This window comes from Carassius auratus, chromosome 23 (assembly GCF_003368295.1).
Source record: "Carassius auratus strain Wakin chromosome 23, ASM336829v1, whole genome shotgun sequence".
In the NCBI taxonomy this organism is placed as follows: domain Eukaryota; kingdom Metazoa; phylum Chordata; class Actinopteri; order Cypriniformes; family Cyprinidae; genus Carassius; species Carassius auratus.
The window spans coordinates 17,671,010-17,690,248 of record NC_039265.1 but is presented as its reverse complement, the minus strand read 5'-3'; the positions used below and the strand labels follow the sequence as shown (position 1 = coordinate 17,690,248).

Genomic DNA, 19,239 nt, shown 5'->3' with positions numbered 1-19,239 from the left:
TTCTCTAACGACCCTCTGTAAAACTAGTCCCGTCCGAATAGGGCTGAAGTGAGCATGATGTTCTTGAAGCCTCCATTGATGCCCAGCAAGTCAAACTGCAGTTCTTACTGCTTCACAGCACTTCACTACAAATAAGACGCCCTAAATTTGAGTTTTAATATTTCATCCTGTGTTTTTGTCCCACTGGAATACTTTAAATTTTGATAGACTTTGTAGTTGAAACAGACGATGGCTTTTATAAGCGCACACGTCATCGGCAGCTCCTAAAATAGCGCCGCTTGTCTTCTGCAGTCTTACAATGTTTTGTGAGATGCTGCACAGAAGACTCTTCAGCCACAGCTGACAGGTATTGAAATATTCAGCTTTTTAATTACGTTTTTTTTTTCCAAAGACTAAAATTCGCATTTTGGTTAATTGCTCTTTTAAATGATAGTGAGAATACTTTGTAAACAGGAGGTAAAATGAAGCTTAGTTTTGTTGTGACAGGCTGAACATCAATGATTTATTAAATAATTATAATTTTGCTATAAACTGTATATATATTCTTTTTTAGATATTTAAAATATATTTGAAGCAATAATTAATATTAAGTATATTTTATATTATAGTTTTATGACATTAAATAAAACATATTTTGTTAAATTATTTTATATTGTTTAATGACAATTCTAACTATTTGCATGTATATAATCTGTTTACATATTAAATATTTATTACATATATAATATTTTATAATGTATAGGTTTAGAGTAATGATATTTTTAGCTGTTTGCAGTTTGTTATATATTTAATAATATTAAAGAAAGATTTTATATTTGTTTTATATTTATTTATATAAATATATTTTATATATTTCTATGTATTCATTTTATATAAAAAAATTTGTATTTAAATATAATTGAATGACATTTCTATCTGCATGTACATAATGTGTTTGCTCTTTTTTCTTATATTTAATATTTTTAAAGAACGTTATTTATTTTTTACATATTTATTTTATGTAACATTTTTTAAATACATGATGTTTTCAGTTTGTTACATAATATTTAATATTCTAAAATACAGTTATTATATTTGTTTTATATGTTTTTATTTTTTTATATAAATCTATTTTATGATTTAAATATTTACATTTAATTGCATGACATTTCTGACTATTTGCATGTACATAATCTGTTTGCAGTTTGTTATATTTAATATTAATATATTTTTACACATTTATTTAATATATTTTAAATATATTGTTATATTTATTTTATATAACATTTTGAATATATTTCAATATAGTTTAATATCATTTATAACTTTTTGCATGTACATAATCTGTTTGCACCCTTATGAAACAAAAATATATTGCAATATATTGGAAAATATCATGTAATATATTAGGCATATATTCTTATATATATTTACATTTTCCCACTATTTGCTACATTTTTCCAATATATTGCAATATATACGGCAATCATTTGTATATTTTGCAATATATTATATAATATATGTATCATCAATATATTATTAAATGTATTCAAATATGAAATATTAGAAAATAAAAAGGGAAAATAATATATTACAATATATCTTCAATATATTTTAAGAAATATATTGGTAAATATATTTTTCTTTCGTAAGGGCAATTTGTTATGATAGTATTTAATTTGGTTAAAGAAAGTTCTGTAATTAAGTGTCATCAGCAGCGTTTGCGCGTTGATTGCTGTGGGCTGGCAGCTGTATGGTAATGAGCTTTAGCTCAGTCAGCGGGCAGCAGTGGGCAGCAGCGGGCAGCAGTGGAATCACACATGATGGACTCTGACTGTGAGAGCTGCCCGGCTGTGTGACTCACTCACAGAGCTGCACTGACTGCATGCTCGATCGGGCTGCACACCCATTTAGTTGAGCTCAGCTGCTTCTAGGAGATGCAATGATTTTAAAATACATAAAACATTTAAGGATGAAGATCTTCGGCAGGTTGGACTTCACTTTGGTGAGTTGGTGCATTAATGCAGTTGGTCATTTGTTTTAGATTTTGTAGCTAAATAGAATTTAGTGGAATTGAGTTCCTTTTTTCAGATGCACATCTGTGTACAATATAATTGCACAAAACTACATGAAATTATATATAATCTGTGTGTGTGTGTGTGTGTGTGTGTGTGTGTGTGTGTGTGTGTGTGTGTATATATATATATATATATATATATATATATATATATATATATATATATATATATATATATATATATATATATTTTTTATACAGTACATTTATATCCATCTTTCTCTCTCTCTCTCTCTCTCTCTCTCTCTCTATCTTAAATGTTCTGCTTTTTGAATAGATTCAAGGGTATGGGAGCCTAACTGCATTACATGCATGTGTATTGAAGTGTGTGGGAACATGAGAAATCAGCAGAGCGAGTGAAAGGGAGGGTGTTTCTGTACCATTCAGATCTTGTGTGAAGCATTTAGTCTCTGGCTGTAAGGAAACACAACTGAATGGATGTGAATGTTTGAACAGTCACCCTGCTGAGGATCTGGGTAAAATGAGTGACTATAAATAAGCCTTATTGTCACAACCAGTTTAAGCAGAAGAAAAGACTAGAGCTTTACATTTTCCGAAGCAAATATACCACACCACATGAGTGGATACTGGTGCATTCTGGGTGGTGTTTGCTTTTATTTCATCTGTGATTATATTAAACAGGGAACATGGAATGATTTTGCGCAATCTCGTTTAAGATGCAAGAGCGCAGTGTTTGTGTTCAAAGAGCTGTTTCAGCAGAGGGTCCATTCCTGAGGTCTTCAGAGGGTTCACGAGAGGCCAGGACGCTTTGAAAGTTTTGACAATGCTCCCACAGACAGATAGGAAGCTGAAGGCTGAGGCTTTTCAAGGATGTTTGTTTGGGTTGTGAAATGATCTCGTTATGAAGACTCTGTTGATCTCTAATCAGTGCAGTTTACAACACTCTGACATACATTTGGTGTAGATATATTTTGCTCAGAAATTGCTAGTAAATTTCATTATTAATTACGAAGAAACAGCAAGTTATTAAAATGTGACATTTTGTACGTAGAAAAACGTTTTTTGTTATGCTCAAAAGTTGCTCTTTATGACATATTTCTATGAAGTATCAACACTGTCTTTAATGTTTTTCTAAAATTCCTTTAAAATAGACCCAAATAAGGCATTTGTTGACGTACAGTGAGAGTACAGAGCTGTAAAATGAATGTGGATAGCAGCTAAACTACCAACATTTGGAATAACTATGATTTCTTTTTTATGTTTTTTTTATTTTCATATGTTTTAAAAAGTAATTTATTCGTGATGCTCCATTACTCCAGTCTTCAGTGTCACATGATCCTTCAGAAATCATTCTAATATGCTGATTTGCTGCTCCATTATTATCGGGTATTATTGTTGCTTAATATTTAACGATTCTTATGATTTTCCATGTTGAAAACAGTTTTTGCTGCCAAATATTTTTGTGGATACCAATTTTTGTCAGGATTCTTTGATAAATAGAAATTTATATGAACAAAATTTATTTGAAATTTTACTGTTATTTTTTATCAATTTAATGTCATTTGCTGAATCAAAATATTAATCTTTCTTTCTTTCTCTCTCTCTCTCTCTCTCTCTCTCTCTCGCTCTCTTTAATCTAACTTAACCCAAACATTTGAATGGAACAGTATCATGATTTCAACAAAAATATTAGGCAGCATAACTCACTTCAACATTGATAATAATCAGAAATTTGACTTGAGCAGCAAATCAGCGTATTAAAATGATTTCTGAAGGAACACGTGACCCTGAAGACTGGAGTAATGATGGTGAAAATTCTGCTTTGCATCACAGAAATCAAATACATTTTAAAATATGTTTAAATGGAAAACAGTTAATTTAAATTGTAATAACTCAATCAGTTTTTTTATCAAATAAATGCGACCTACAGTACAGTAAGTGAGAATAAGAGACAGAAGCATTAGAAATCTTAACCATTCCCATCTTTTGGCCAGTAGTTTATGTCATTTAGTGTCAGAGGAATTAAAGAATGAGTTTATTTTAAGATCTCTGACATTTAATTGCGTGCTTTCGGTTGAGATCTTCTCTGAAACTCTAGAGGAGACTTTAGGGGCTGTTTTTCTCTAAAGACCTTTAATTTTGCCTCTTGTTGAACTTCTCCTTCAGTACTGTATACTTGTATTAGTCTTTCCCCAGAAGCTTTCGACTACGGGTTGAGTCTGATGGTATAGCACTAAGCACATGTGATTGCTGAGAGCGTGTCATTCCTCCACTCAGAGATGATCAATATAAATGACCTGAGTCTCATACGGACCTCCTGTGATGATTCAGGGCTGAGAGTATTAAGTGTGCTGCCATTATTGTGAGTGTGAATACAGTATGTGAAGCTCTTCGCTGGTCATTGGTTGGATATGCTCAGATACTTGCGCAACTGTTTGCGTCATCGTCAAAAAAAGCTGTGGTGGGACATCTGAGAGTGTTGGATGAGTCACTCGGAGTGTGTGTGTTGTAGATGCATCGAGAGAAAGTGTTGTGCATCTGCTCCACTTACAGCCTCCTGTTTAATAATGAAGCATTATCACAGACAGAATGTAATGTGTTTAAGTGCATTGGTGGTTTAGGCTCATTTCATGTATATGGCCGTCACGTGATGTTTGTCTCTTGTTCTAATGCTCTACTATTGTTTTGTCATTCAGGACTTTGCGTATGATGACCCAAAGTTGGAGTTTAACGTGGATGCCCCCAATGGATTGGTGATGGAGGGCTATCTGTTCAAAAGGGCCAGTAACGCCTTCAAAACTTGGAATAGGTAACTGAATGAATTACATTTGCTCATTGAATTGTTTCTGCCATCCTAAATCCCATATAGCTTGAGGGTGAATTTGAATATTGTTGGTCTGCTTTTAATCAGCGATGCAGCTAGGTCAGGAATGGAACAATATGCAAGAAAACAATAACAAATAATCAGAATTATTTAGGGTTGGACTGATGTTTTGCATTAAAATTCTGGCTTGATACTGATATTATTTTAGTGTTATAGATATATACATTGTATGGTATCGTGTCTAAGTAAATACAAAATTAAAACGTCATTTTAAATTCTACAAGTGAATTTTAGCAGCACAACATTTAAGTATGGCAAGAAAAAAATCATAATTTTGAGACTTGATTACGATTACGATTGGGTTAGCTAATGACGGTAAAAGTAATATAAAAGTAAAAACTGAGGAAGTGAGCATGGACTATTAAATATCCAATATCAATATCCATACAAAAAATAAAGTATGTTTTTTTTTTTTTTTCATTTTTGTTATTATTAATATTATTTATTTAAATTATTATTATTACTTAAAGAATTGTGTTATGGAATTATTTTAAATAGCTTTTTTATGGATTAACTTCGACTTAATAAAAGTAAAAACTGTGGAAATTACTATTAAATTATATATCAAATATAGCTATTATATTATATATATATATATATATATATATATATATATATATATATATATATATCATTAAAGTAAGAGTATCATTATATAGTAAAATTATGTATTATTTAACATTTTTTAAATGTACAGTAGCATGTCTGTGATTAGTTATTATACAAATAAAAGTTGCTTCTTTTTTTCAGGCGCTGGTTTTCCATCCAAAACAGCCAGCTGGTGTATCAGAAGAAACTAAAGGTGAGCTCAAATCAGCATTTAGTAAGTGGATGCATTAGTCTCAGCAGTTTGGATGCGTTAAGTAATCTGTCTTTGATTTTAACGAGCAGCTTCGTTATACAGTACCTAGAGAGAATGAACTGAGTTTGTGTCAGCTCACAGTCAATGCCACAGGTCACTGAGCTGTTAGATACAGCAGTTGTAGTTTAGCCAGGCAGCATATCTCCAGAGCACTCCGTCTTTTTAAAGATAACAAACCCGTTCCCCGACAGATCGATGCATGCACACAGCACTGCCTGCTCTTCATCTGTTTGGAGAACATCCATTTATTTCAGTCCAAATGCTTGCTCAGGGAAGTCTGACGCAGTGCTGTTTAATGCACTTCAGAGTGAAACCGGTTTATTTCGATCGCTTTTCCTCAAGTCAGCACTTCTCCTCCACAGGATTCGCTGACGGTTGTTGTGGAGGACTTGAGGCTCTGTTCTGTCAAACCTTGCGAGGACATCGAGAGGAGGTTCTGTTTTGAAGTCGTGTCACCTACCAAGTGAGTAAAGCTCAAACTTCAGATTATAATAAAGACTCATGGAGCTGTATTACTAGTAGTAATTGTGTTGTATGGATGTGTATTGTAGGAGCTGTATGCTACAGGCGGAGTCAGAGAAACTCCGGCAGGCCTGGATCCAGGCGGTTCAAGCCAGCATCGCCTCAGCGTACAGAGACAGTCCTGACAATTATTACATTGAGGTTTGTACAGTCTACATGCTAAATCACTAGAACAAAGGATGAGCATTGGTTAGAGCAGTTAAAAAAAAGCAATTAAGCCTGTGTAATATCCCTGTTTTTTGTGCAAACATTTCTCACTGTTGTCAGGTAGATTCAAAATCCAAACAAAATACAGTATTAAAAAAAAATCAATAAATATATTATGTTTTATGAATGTACATTTTATCAATAAAACAGTACAGAATGATTTACAAGTAAACCACTGATTAAGTGTTTCGAACTAATTCCTTAAAATAAAAATCATTAGGCTTCAATAAAAAATATATTTTTAAAACAATATTAACAATATTGGTTATTGTTTTTGTTATTATTACTGTTAGAAATAATAACAACAATAAAAAAGTTATTATCATTATTATAAGACATTTTTATGCAAAATTGTTTTGCTAAAGACAAGACAATAATAATAATGATATTTTGTATAATAATAATACTATGTATATTATAATTATTATATTATATATGTTGTTATGTTTATTATTATTATTATAAACACATGTATTATGATTATTATTGTTATTATTATTATTACTATTATTATGGTAATTAATATTACTCCATTTTGTGTATACTTAATATTTCATCCAATAATGAAAAGTATAGATAGCAGTCCGTTATATATAACAGTTCTATAGTATAAAAGTAACTGAAAAATTCTAAAAATATAATGAAATGAAGAATATTTTAATTAACCTTTTTTAATGATTTCAAATGGATCAGTTATAATTTTTGCTTCTAATATTGAAAGTTTATATGTTTTATTTTGCCCAGTAATAATGTGCTGTTTTGTGTGTCCGTCTGCAGCGTTTGGACCGGACCGCTTCTCCCTCCATCAGCAGTATAGACTCAGCCAATGAGCCCCGAGAGCGCAGCGGACGAGGCGAGAGCATTCTCCAGCGGATCCTGTGTCTGCCGGGAAACCAGCAGTGCTGTGACTGTGGGCAGGCCGACCCGCGCTGGGCCAGCATCAATCTGGGCGTCCTGCTCTGCATCGAGTGCTCCGGCATTCACAGGTAAGGCATGGAAGATCCCTGATGAGTTCAGTTTGTCCCGTGACCAGCCACAGTAAACACACCATGTCGCTCCTCCCTTGGCTCAGTCGGGTTTCCTAACTGGATTAGGTCAGATTTGATTCTCTCATTAGTCAGAGGCAAGCCAGCAACCAAAGGACTGTCCGGACAAGACAGAAGGTCAGCGACTGTGGTTACTTTCCTCCAGACACACAGTGATGAATACCAAGGGCATGAACATAATAATAATAAATACCATTTTTATTATTATTCACAATTTATGAAACTACTTTGCAATGGATGGAACTGGCTAAATAATAGTAATAGTAATAGAAATAATAATACAAATCTATACCAATTTATGCAAAATTGTTTTACAATGGAAATGGTAGACTTATAATTACTATTTAATGTTATTATTGTTGTTATTAAATGGTTAATAATAATAATTATTAGTAGTATTAGAAAATCGTAAATAGTAAATGAAAATAGTTGAATTATAATATTCTAATAATAATATTTAAATATGTTGTTGTTGTTATAATGATAATAATATTATTATTATTATTAAATGGTTGAATAATAATAATATTAATAGCATTAATATTAATTGTTAGCAATTTATTCAAAATTGTTTTGTAATGAAAAAGTAGAATATTATAATAATAATAATAATAATAATATTTCACTATATGTTGTTATTATGGTTATAATTTTATTGTTTAATAATATTAGTAATAGTAATAATTTTTGTATTACTAATGTTTTACTTTATTTAGTTTTATTATTATTACTATTATTCATCCATTCCCATTGCAAAACCTTTTTTCTTAAATTATCATGTTATAAATGCTTAATAGTTCATCTTTTCATAAAGAAAAGTAGAGGTAACAGTAGACTCTAATTCAAATTTGACAGTATTTGTGATTGCGTGACCATTTTCCACCCTTTCTTGACCTTTGCTTGATTGTAAAAGAGCAAGTAAAATCATGTTTTACATAATATTACCCCTTTTAGGAGTTTATGAGATATAATAGCCTTTAGACCTACTGAATATCAGATTCTGTTTCGAAACATCCAGCCGCGTTTGGACTATCTTCTGGATATCTGAGCTCACAGTAGTGTTTGCTCCAGACAGTGTGGCTCACTATCACACAGTCTTCACCCGTTTGAACTAGGTTGCCTGGAAACGTACTGATCTAGTGGGCAGAAAGCCCATTTACATCACAGAGTGGGCCTCGTGATGTCCGCTCGAGTGGGAAACATCTTGCTTGAATTGTTAGTTTGAAACAAGCTCAGATCAGAAACATTTCTCAAGTTTACAGTCAGAGATTGAGTGATGCTGCTGTTTTATGGCTGATGGGCTGAATACTGTTTGTTTGTGTATTTGTGTCCTCTATAACAGATCCAGTATGCCAAACATTTTTAAATTAATGTGTTATTTTTGTTTTTCGGACACAATAAAATGTAGAAAAATATTAGACTACAAGACAGAATAATAACCATAATTTGCATAGTTATTATCATTATTAATGGAATTTTATTTTTGCAAAATAATTTAATAAATAAGAATTATAAAAACAACATCGATCATTATCATTATTTACACAGCTGTATTTATGCAAACATGTAATGAATAATAACAACAATCATAAAAAGGAAATGGTTCCTAATTGTATGTAGGAGTTATTCATATTAATTTCTAATTGAGTTGTCTGATAAATCTGCCATTGTGCATTACAAATATTGTCAGTTTTCAGATAAATTGTTTCACTTGTTTGGGTAAAATTAGGTAAATATTTGTAATAATAATAACAATAACTATTGTTATTATCATCACTCTTATTTATGCAGTTTTATTTATGCAAATGAATCATTTAAATTAAGAATAATAATAACGACAACCATCATATCATCATCATTAATGACATTTGTAATAATAATAATTATTATACTAAAACTATTGTCGTTGATGAACTGTTTTTATAATATTTAAAAAAAATTGCATAAATAACGATGATGATGGTAATGATTGTTGTTGTTATGAAATTTGATAAAGTAGTCCTGCAGTGTTTTTTTGTTTTGTTTTTTAGGTTGTGTGCACAATAATTTTGCATTATGTCAGCAGCATTGCACATATAATTTGTAGGAAAGTAACATTGAAAGTAACATTAGACAAAACAAAAACCTTTTTCGACTAATGTTTTTCCATCTGTTCACAGGAGTTTGGGAGTCCATTGTTCAAAGGTCCGTTCTCTCACCCTGGACTCATGGGAACCAGAGTTACTAAAGGTCTGCTCAAATATCTTTTTGGATTGTTTTCCTCCTAATCTCTCTCGGATGACCTTTCACTGTGACATGTGCAAACATGCTCTGACAATAACTGCGGTCTGTTCTGTTGCAATGCAGCTGATGTGTGAACTAGGAAACAGTATCATCAACCACATCTATGAAGGCAGCTGTGAAGAGCGGGGCCTGAAGAAACCGGGACCCAGCAGCTCTAGGTGAGTGATGAGAGACATTGACACGAGTGGCTCTGTTTCTGAGAATCTGAATGTTGAGTGTTTAACTGCTGCCTTGATTTGTAAGGCAAGAAAAGGAGGCCTGGATCAAAGCGAAGTATGTTGAGAAGAAGTTCCTGAAGAAGATGATGACGGGTGAAGTTATGGTCCACGGCGGGAGAAAATCTGAGCGGCGATGGAATCCCAGGAAATGCAGGAGACATAACAGCGCCACCACCGTCCCCAAAACACACCGCAAATACAGACAGGAGCCAGGCAGTGCATCTCCTGCAACCCTTTCCTCAGGTATCAATACATTTTTTTTTTCTAATTAACTGTGCAAGAAGGTAGCATGGTTGTACCATGTTTTTGGGGCTTTACCATGCTGATAATACAATGGTATTGTGTGAATTGCTATAATAGATGGTTTTACAGTTTTAAAAAAATTACATTTTCCTCTCCCCCCCCCCCACCAAATTTAAGCAAGGGCTGCTCTGGAGAGGAAGTTCAGACGGGAATCCCTCTTTTGCCCGGATGAGTTGGACACCCTATTTTCATATTTTGACACTGGTTCAGGGCCTCGCAGTAAGTATTATATTCGGGAAAAAAATAAAAAATCCTTTGGTTACATACTTGGTTTAATTTTTTTTGTTGTTTGTTTGTTTGCCGTGTGTTTCGCTTTACTTAGTTTTTTCTTTACTCTTGTGGTTTTGCTTTGATTTATTTTTGTTTACTCTTGTGATTTTGCTTTGTTAATTACTTTTGTTTTAATTTTCTTTATTATTGTATACTGTACAATAAAAAAAAAAGTTAAAAAAAAATTTTTGTTTTGTTTTGCTTACGTTTGTTGATTTGTGTTTTGCTTTGCATTGTTTTTGTTTACTTTCGTTGTTTGGTTTGGGGTGTTGTTTTTTGCCTTGCATTTGATTTGTTTTTGTTATGCATTTTTTTTCTTGCTTTTTCTATTTGTTCACTTTTGAGAGATTGTTTTATTTTAATTTGCTTTGTTTTTACATTTATATCTTAGTTTTTGTTTACTTTGGTAGGTTTGTTGACTTGTTAAGTGTTATTTTTTTATGATTTGTTTTTTTAATCTACTGCTGTTGTTTTTTAGTTTTTGTTGCTTGATTTCTTGTTAGTTGTTTTGCGTTTTGCTTTGTTTTTTGTTGTTTTGATTTTAGCTTTATTTTTATGCTTTTCTTTTTCATTTCTTCTTTATGTTGCTTTGTTTGGTTGTTTTTGCAATTTCATATAGTTGTGCAGCTGTGACACTGACACATAGTTTCATCATGTTTGCTTCAGTGCACATTGGCTGTTATTGACGCTCTAGAGTGTAATGTGCCTGTGGTGGGCTTGTGTTGGTCCTGCAGGTCTAAGCAGTGACAGTGGATTAGGTGGCAGCACTGACGGCAGCACTGACGTCTTGGTCTTTGAGTCTGTGGTGGACAGTGTCACAGAGGAGGGTGAGTAAACTACTGTGTGACTTGACGGTGTTAACCAAGTGTTTGTTGAAGCAGATGGATCATGTGTTCCATGTGTTTTTGTAATGCTCAGAGTGTGAGGTTTCTGAAGACTCCAGTAATGAGGCTGAACTGGAGCCGGAGGCGTCAGATCCAGAGGATCTGAGAGAACTGGATCCCGGAGCGTTACTCTATAAGGCCTGTCAGGCACGAAATCTGCCTGTCATGGCTGAAGCTTTTGCACATGGAGCTGAAGTCAACTCAGTGAATGAAGAGGACGAGGGGAAAAGCCCCCTTGTTCAGGCTGTGATTGGAGTGAGTCATTACAAAATATTCAGATGCATTGCACATGCACATATTAACAGTAACTTAGATAAGAAGTGACAGTAAACTTCCAGCTCATTTTAATGACATTTAAAATAATCATATGCCATTTTGTGATAGTAGAGCCCTAATCCTCTGGTTTTCAACATTCAGGGTTCCTTGATAGCCTGCGAGTTTCTGCTCCAAAATGGTGCAGATGTCAACCAAAGAGATCACAAGGGAAGAGGCCCGCTGCATCACGCCACATATTTAGGTCATACCGGGTAAGTGCATGCTCAAGTTACTCTGAGTAACATTAATAAAACAGATTTTCAGATGTCTTGAAAAGTTTTGGTGCATTGTATTGTCAAAAAGATTTTATATAAATGGACATGAATGTTGAACGGACATGAATGTCACCACAAAGTCATAATTACGAGCAGGAAACTGGATTTTTAGTAAGCCCTACATTTTTTTAGTTGTGGGTGTGCCAACGAGAAACACTGATTTAAAAATATATAGAGATTTAAACAAATATAGTCACAAATAGTACTTCATCTTGCTATAACCAATGTTATTTGAATGCACCCGATGATGTAAATACAACCTCCCAACCAATAAAATACAAACTTCCAAGGAGGACTTGTCATACTTTTATTATGTATTGTAATAATGAATATTTTTATATATTTATGTACTGTGGTATTTACAAGGTACTCAAAGACATTAGAAAGAATTCCACGGTTTTACATTGGTATAAGTGCAATGAACTTGTTATGACAATGATGCATAGCCAATAATACAAAAACGGTAATATTATGATGAGATGTCCAAAAAACATGGTAACACAATGATACTTATTGCATTTATTTGCAAGTTCTCAGATGCTGTAGCATTTTTAGCAGCTGCGTATGCAGCTTCGCATCAAATTAAATTGAGGCTTTTCTACAACTCTCTTTTCTTTATCTTTTCTTCTAGTCAAGTGTGTTTGTTCCTGAAACGAGGAGCGACCCAGAACGATGGTGATGAGGATGGCCAGGACCCACTGAGCATAGCGGTTCAAGCGGCTAACGCTGACATAGTTACTCTGTAAGTTTAACATATTCCTATGCATGTGTGTTTGCCTTATAAGTTTTACCCAGAAAATACACTATCGTTCAAAGGTTTCAAAGAAATTGGTCCTTTTGTTCAGCACAAATGCATTATATTTATCAAACGTTTTTATTTGGTTAGACTGTCAAATAAATGCTGTTACTTTGAACTTTATAATCATCAAGTAATCCTTCAAAAATTCATAACATTTACACCAAATATATTAAGCAGCACAACAGCACTTCAGCATATTAGACACTAAAGCCTGGAGTAATGATGCTAAAAAAAATTCTGCGCCATACACTGGAATAAATTACATTTTAAAGCATATTCAAATATAAAGTAGTTATTTTGGTCACACTTTATTTTAAGGTCCAATTCTCACTATTAACTAACCATTAACTATGACTTTTGCCTGAATTAATTCCTAATTTGCTGCTTATTAATAGTTTATAAGGTAGTTGTCATTAATTATATGTACTTTATAAGCACTAATAAACAGCCAATATGTTAATAATACACATGCTAATAAGCAACTAGTTATTAGTGAGAATTGTACCCTATACTAAAGTGTTACCGTTATTTTAAATTGTAATAATATTTCACAATGTTACTGTTTTTACTGTATTTTTGATCAAATAAATGCAGCCTTTATGAGCAAAAGAGACTTGAAAACTGACCCCATACTTTTGAATGCTAGTGTATATATAAGAAATTGTACATTTGTAATTGTCTTTTCTCTCTCTACAGGTTACGTCTAGCACGTATGAACGAGGAGATGCGCGAGGCGGAGGGTCCGTTCAGTCAACCAGGTCAATATTCAAGCAGCAGTCCCACAGAGCAGCAGTATAAGAAATGCATCCAAGAGTTTATCTGTCTCAACATAGCCGAGTGCTAGAGAGCCCGGTGCAGCACTTTTCCCCCATCATTCCCACCAAGAACTACCAAGTATTTATGCGTTTATCTGTAAAGATGGGCCAGTCTTGCTGGGGATTCCAGCTAAACCAGCTTTAGGTGCTTTTAAATGGTTGCTATCTGGTCAGAGTTGAGCCAAGGTGGTTGATTAGGTGAACTTCCAGTCAAGTTTAACCTAACTTTTCTCAAACTGGTTAGGGCTGGTTAACCATGTCCCAGATCTGGTTACCTAGCTTGACATTTCACATGCTGCAGATTAGTCACAGGATTGTCTGGCCACCATATTTGGGCCTAGCGAACAGTGGTGCTACACATTTCAAGACAGTTTTTATATAATGAAGGTTACCTGTGATTGAGGTCATTGTGGTGGCATTGTCCAAATACAGATTACACTGCACTCGCTGATCTTACAGAGCCCTTACTAGTGCATCTAAACCATTTGATGAACTAACCCTCAGCGTTAGGCCTGGCTGCACTTTCACTCTTCACTTTCACTCTATGTATGTCATGCATCTATTCTAACAGTGTTCTTAGTGGCATTTTTGTACACAAGGGGCGCTTAAACAAGTGTTTTCTGCTTGCAAGCGCATGAGGGAGAGTGGGTTCAAAACTGTGATTTATTATATGTCATAAATGTCTAAAATGTCTAATCTACTAACTGAAATTGTGATTTTTTTGTCAACTAAAATGCTACTGTTATGCACTTTTTCTTAACTCCACTGTCGTTTCTGTTCACTTTTTTTGAAAGATGTTGTAGAAAAGGCTTTTCTTGAGTACCGCCCAGAGCAATAGTGCAATGATACATGATTTTTTTTTTTTTTTGTACTGTTGTAACAGATTGTATTTTTGTATACTTGTAAATTTTACCATTCGCAACCAAACTCCAGTTTAGACACCAAAAAAGAAAAGTCCAGTTTGATTGCTGGGTGTTAAAATCAACAATTAGTGTTCAAAAGTTTGGGGTCAGTATGATTATGTAATGTAAAGTCGCACATGTTCATCAAGGCTGAAATTATTTGATCAAAAATACAGTAGTAATGTGAAATATTATTACAGTTTAATATAACTGTTTTAATATATTTTAACAATTATTTATTTCTGTGATGCAAAGCTCAATTTTCTTAATCATTACTCCAGTCTTCAGTCTCACATGTTCCTTCAGAAATCATTCTAATATAAAGATTTTGTGATTTCTTATTATTATCAACGTTTAAAATAGTTAATTTTTTTTTTTTTTTTGAAACATTGATGCATTTTCCCCCCCAAAAATTTTGATAAATAAAAAAGTTCAAAAGAATAATAACTATTTTTAAATTGAAATATTTTATGGACGCCATCTCCAATTTAATGCATCTTCGCTGAATAAAAGTATTAATTTCTTTAAAAAACAAATCATACTGACCCAAAACCTAAACTGTAGTGTATGTTAAAAATATAATGCGATAGTTTTATTTTAATTGTTAATTTGTGTTATCTTCCGTGCATTGATTGCTGTTGCTCTGGTCTGTTTGGTTTCCTGCTGCTTTATGAATTAGTGCGTGTAAATTAATCCTCATAATACAGTCACTTAAGGTTACAGGATGAACTCCCATGATATACATATTAATTATCGGATGACATCGTAAGCAAGTTAACACGTGATGTCATATACAGTACACTGGGAGTCATAAATTTCATCTATTAATGTGTTGTCTGTTGTTTGTGAACAGGTTAGAGTACTGTAAAGTTTTCCCTGACATGTTTGGGGTGAAAGGTCATTGTGTCTCACTGGCCAATGAAATCGTAGCACTTTCTGTTTAACGTGAACATTTTGTTTTGTGAATATCAAATCAGTATGACTCCTGAAAAGACAAACAAATACAATTTTGTGAACGATGCAGCCAAAGGGGCACCGATTTAAAAATAAATAAATACTTGTATAACCAGAAATGTTCTAGATGGTGGCTGTAGCACATAACCTCTTTTATTACTTGCGTTCATATTTCTGCTTTTCTTTTCATGTTGGAGTCATTTGTAAAATATGTCTTAATATTGCCTAACTGAACATTCTTCTGCAACTCCTGTTTTTCTTTTTACTCTTGGTTTCAGCCCTTTTATCTCCTCTCTCCTCCTAAACAGAAAAGAATCATGACAATAAATGAAACGTGACTGAAGTACTAACTGCTTGTGCTTGCCTTCACTCCACCTGGCTCTTTCTTCTCCGTAGTGCTTTGCTGTGTTAGTGTGCAGTATTATATAACCATCTGCATTAACTCCACTTACTGATTTTGCTGCTGTAAGTAAATTCCGTTTTTCTTTTGAGATCTAATATGAAGATTTTTTTAACCATTGAGTGTTTGGGATCGTTTAGGTTCAAATGTTCCTTTGACTGAATCAAACCCCAAAACATGAGGGTTAAAATTACATATTAAGTATATGATACAAACATACCTTTCTGTTCAGAAGTTTGAGGGTTGGAAAAAAATCTTTTAATGTTTTTTTTTAAGTCTCTTATGCTCATGCAAGGTTGCATGTAATATTGTTAAATATTATTACAATTTGAAATAGCTGTTTCATATTTGAATATATAAATGTAATTTATTAATGATGTAAATCATCATTACTCCAGTCTTCAGTGTAACGTGATCCTTCAGAAATCATTCTAATATGCTGATTTACATGTCTTACATGTCTCAGTACTCTTACTGTCCCCCAATAGTGTTAATAATAGTGTATTATTATCAAATATAAAGTGCATTTTTTATATTTATTTGAAAAGATGTCAGTTCAATTGCATTAAATCTAGCTTTTAAAGAAATATACTATAAGAAAATAGTTTAACTCGGTAGTGTAACACAAAATGCAAATTGTTTACGGTTTTCCTATAGACTTTAATTGTAAATTGATCAAATTCAATAGAACTTCTGTTTAAAGAGGAATGTGACAGCACTCAGACTTTTCATTCAATGGTTGTTGTGCAGACATTAGTCAGTACGCATGAGTACCCATCCTGGGAATACAGGGACAGTCTCCTCATTGTAAATCAAGCATGAGAAATTCACACAGTTTAGGAAAGTGTTCAACCCCACTCTTTGTCCCCTCCAAAGTTTCAGCTGTTACCATGGTTACCCAGACAGTACAAAGACCCTAAATGGCACAAGAAGGCTCATTTTCATTGGGCTGCTTTATATTGCCATTTCTGTCTCTTAAATTCCAACTCTTAATGTCTAAAGTGGATTAAAACTCACTGAAAACACTGTTATTGTAATCAACTGGACCTGCTTAATTCGGCATTCAGAGACCTGCTTTTGCATTAATATAGCTTCTAACATAAGAGAACTATTTGCCATCTTTTTATATCGATTCTATACGAAAGCATCCATTCACATTGCAGCTGCATTTCAGGAGTTATAGTAACTGTGTTTGATCCCGTTTTAGGTGACACCACGTACCTGGACATTTTCCGCGAGTTTTCCCATATGGCATCCCACAATCCTGAGAAGCTGAAACGGAGGAGTGTTCACTTCCGTCACTCCTTCAGGTAGTTAGATGACATCCATTAAGCATCTGTAAAATAAATGTAATATAAATTATAATATGTTCTTCTTTTTTTAATCCAGAGTGTGACAGATCAAGCTCAGACTTTGGACACCAAGCTGGAGCAGAAGACACTTTGACTAGTTGATATCATAAGTGTGATGATGAAGATGAGTGTTATAGACTTTAAACAATAGTTATGGTCGTGTTGAATGTTTGCAATGAATTTAATGCTATTTTTGTATCTTTATGGGGTCAGCTGGACTAATCCCCAGTGTTTTTTGTCATATTTCTTCATTTGTATTCTCCCTCTTTTAGTCCTAGACAGTAAAAGGCACTTAATGAGGCACTATGTCAAAACATCTGCAATTTATGGTTCCATGTCTGTTAAACATATAATCAAAAAATCATGCATGAATACTTTTTTTGTTTTTCATTTCATCTCAATACTATTACAAGCATCACTATTATCTTCTATTATGTATCATATCCATTGCTGATCATTTTTTCTGTTTTTAAAGCAGTTGAAATCATAAGGAAGCTGTGTTTGGAGAATCTGCAGTGGTTTTGTCTGTTGCTGTAGTGATGAATGTATTGTTTGTATCGACTATGCTGGTGTAGTCTATATATTTTATCTGTGCAGCCACTATAAATCATTTGCCAATTCAAATGCAGATATTGTATATTGTCTTTTTAGATGAAAATTGATAATATATCATAAAATGGTGGTATTTTGTTAAAAATGCAAAAACATTGAGTGGACCTTTTGTTTTAGTAAATAAATATATCTCAAAAAATCTGCTGGTTTTCTTGGGTTCATAATTAAAATGACAGTTTTGTCTGCATGATAACCTTGGTTATTTACACTTGAAGGATCAGGTATTTCTGATGAAGACAAAATTAGTTTAGCCATTAAGAAGTCATCTGATGGACAAGAAGGGCTGAGAGTTCAAATTCAGGTATCCAAATTAAGTTAAGTTTGACATTTCAACTATTCCAGACGAACAAATCAGTCTTATGAGCCAGCTCTTTGTTGTGAATCAAAAACATGCAGTGAGATAACAGTAGTCGATTCCTAAAACAGTCACTCTTTTATGAACTGGTTCTTTATAGTGAATTAAAAAACTACAGTTCGACAAAGTAAAACCGGTTCCTGACCAAATGACTCTTGTGCAGGGGCGGATCTAGAAAAATATTGATGTGGTGGCGAGAAGGGAGCAGGAATTTTTGAGGGGTGGCAACATATGGCAGACGTATACAGTATATACTGAATTTAGTCACATTTATCACAGTTTGATGATAAATATATGTGCACACTACAAAAGGACACAGGCTATCATTTACAAACGTAATTTCATGCAATCAATGTCTTGCATTTGAAACAGTTCATATAAGGAATAAGTGACCATACCCCATAAGCACCACCACACTCACTAATGCATACAGTATGCATCAAAATGTTATTAAGAGCATTATAAAAGGTTCAGTGTTATCAATATGTCAATTTATTATAAGAAACACAAGATTTCAACAGTCAATGACATTTCCAGCTGGGGAGACTCAACTGATTTTCTACTGTTTAGTGTTAATCACCATCTAACTCAACCAGTCAAGAGCTACATTTAGCCTTAGATGTTATATGGTCCCTGAAGCATAGGTTTTATTAGCTGACAATAATAATAAATAAATAAACATTATAGGCACAAATACAAATGTACTTTTAGAAATTGTTTTTGAAAAATAGTGTTATTGTTTTGGCAAGCTTAAATGAAAACTTCTATGAAAACTTGTGTGATATTCCTTTAAAATAATGTTTTAGTATATCTTTTAAGTTTATTTTACTAAGCAATTTTTTACATAATTTCTTTGAGTTAGACCAAACTTTTATTTTGGTGGGTTGTAACCAGAGTTTCTGTGTTTTTTTAATTAACTATTATTATTAGCTAATAGGCCTACTTGAAGTATTGCATACTCTAC

At 33.2% G+C, this 19,239-nt stretch overlaps 1 protein-coding gene across 2 annotated transcripts in view; it reads left to right on the top strand.

Annotated features, from left to right (window-relative positions):
- The window catches only part of LOC113041597 (arf-GAP with coiled-coil, ANK repeat and PH domain-containing protein 3-like), a 66,821-nt gene extending 48,769 nt beyond the window's left edge, over positions 1–18,052 (top strand). The window contains exons 11-26 of one of the 2 annotated variants that reach the window (XM_026200217.1): positions 4,714–4,826; positions 5,652–5,703; positions 6,126–6,226; positions 6,315–6,426; positions 7,270–7,478; positions 9,698–9,767; positions 9,885–9,979; positions 10,065–10,282; positions 10,460–10,561; positions 11,347–11,439; positions 11,531–11,751; positions 11,914–12,023; positions 12,718–12,828; positions 13,582–13,643; positions 17,164–17,266; positions 17,346–18,052. In XM_026200217.1, the coding sequence (XP_026056002.1) occupies positions 4,714–4,826; positions 5,652–5,703; positions 6,126–6,226; positions 6,315–6,426; positions 7,270–7,478; positions 9,698–9,767; positions 9,885–9,979; positions 10,065–10,282; positions 10,460–10,561; positions 11,347–11,439; positions 11,531–11,751; positions 11,914–12,023; positions 12,718–12,828; positions 13,582–13,643; positions 17,164–17,266; positions 17,346–17,352 (1,779 nt within the window). In that variant the 3' untranslated portion in view covers positions 17,353–18,052. Of the gene's footprint in view, positions 1–4,713; positions 4,827–5,651; positions 5,704–6,125; positions 6,227–6,314; positions 6,427–7,269; positions 7,479–9,697; positions 9,768–9,884; positions 9,980–10,064; positions 10,283–10,459; positions 10,562–11,337; positions 11,440–11,530; positions 11,752–11,913; positions 12,024–12,717; positions 12,829–13,581; positions 13,644–17,163; positions 17,267–17,345 lie in introns of both variants that reach the window. The other variant, XM_026200215.1, reaches the window with a different exon arrangement.
- Positions 18,053–19,239: the final 1,187 nt, after the last annotated feature.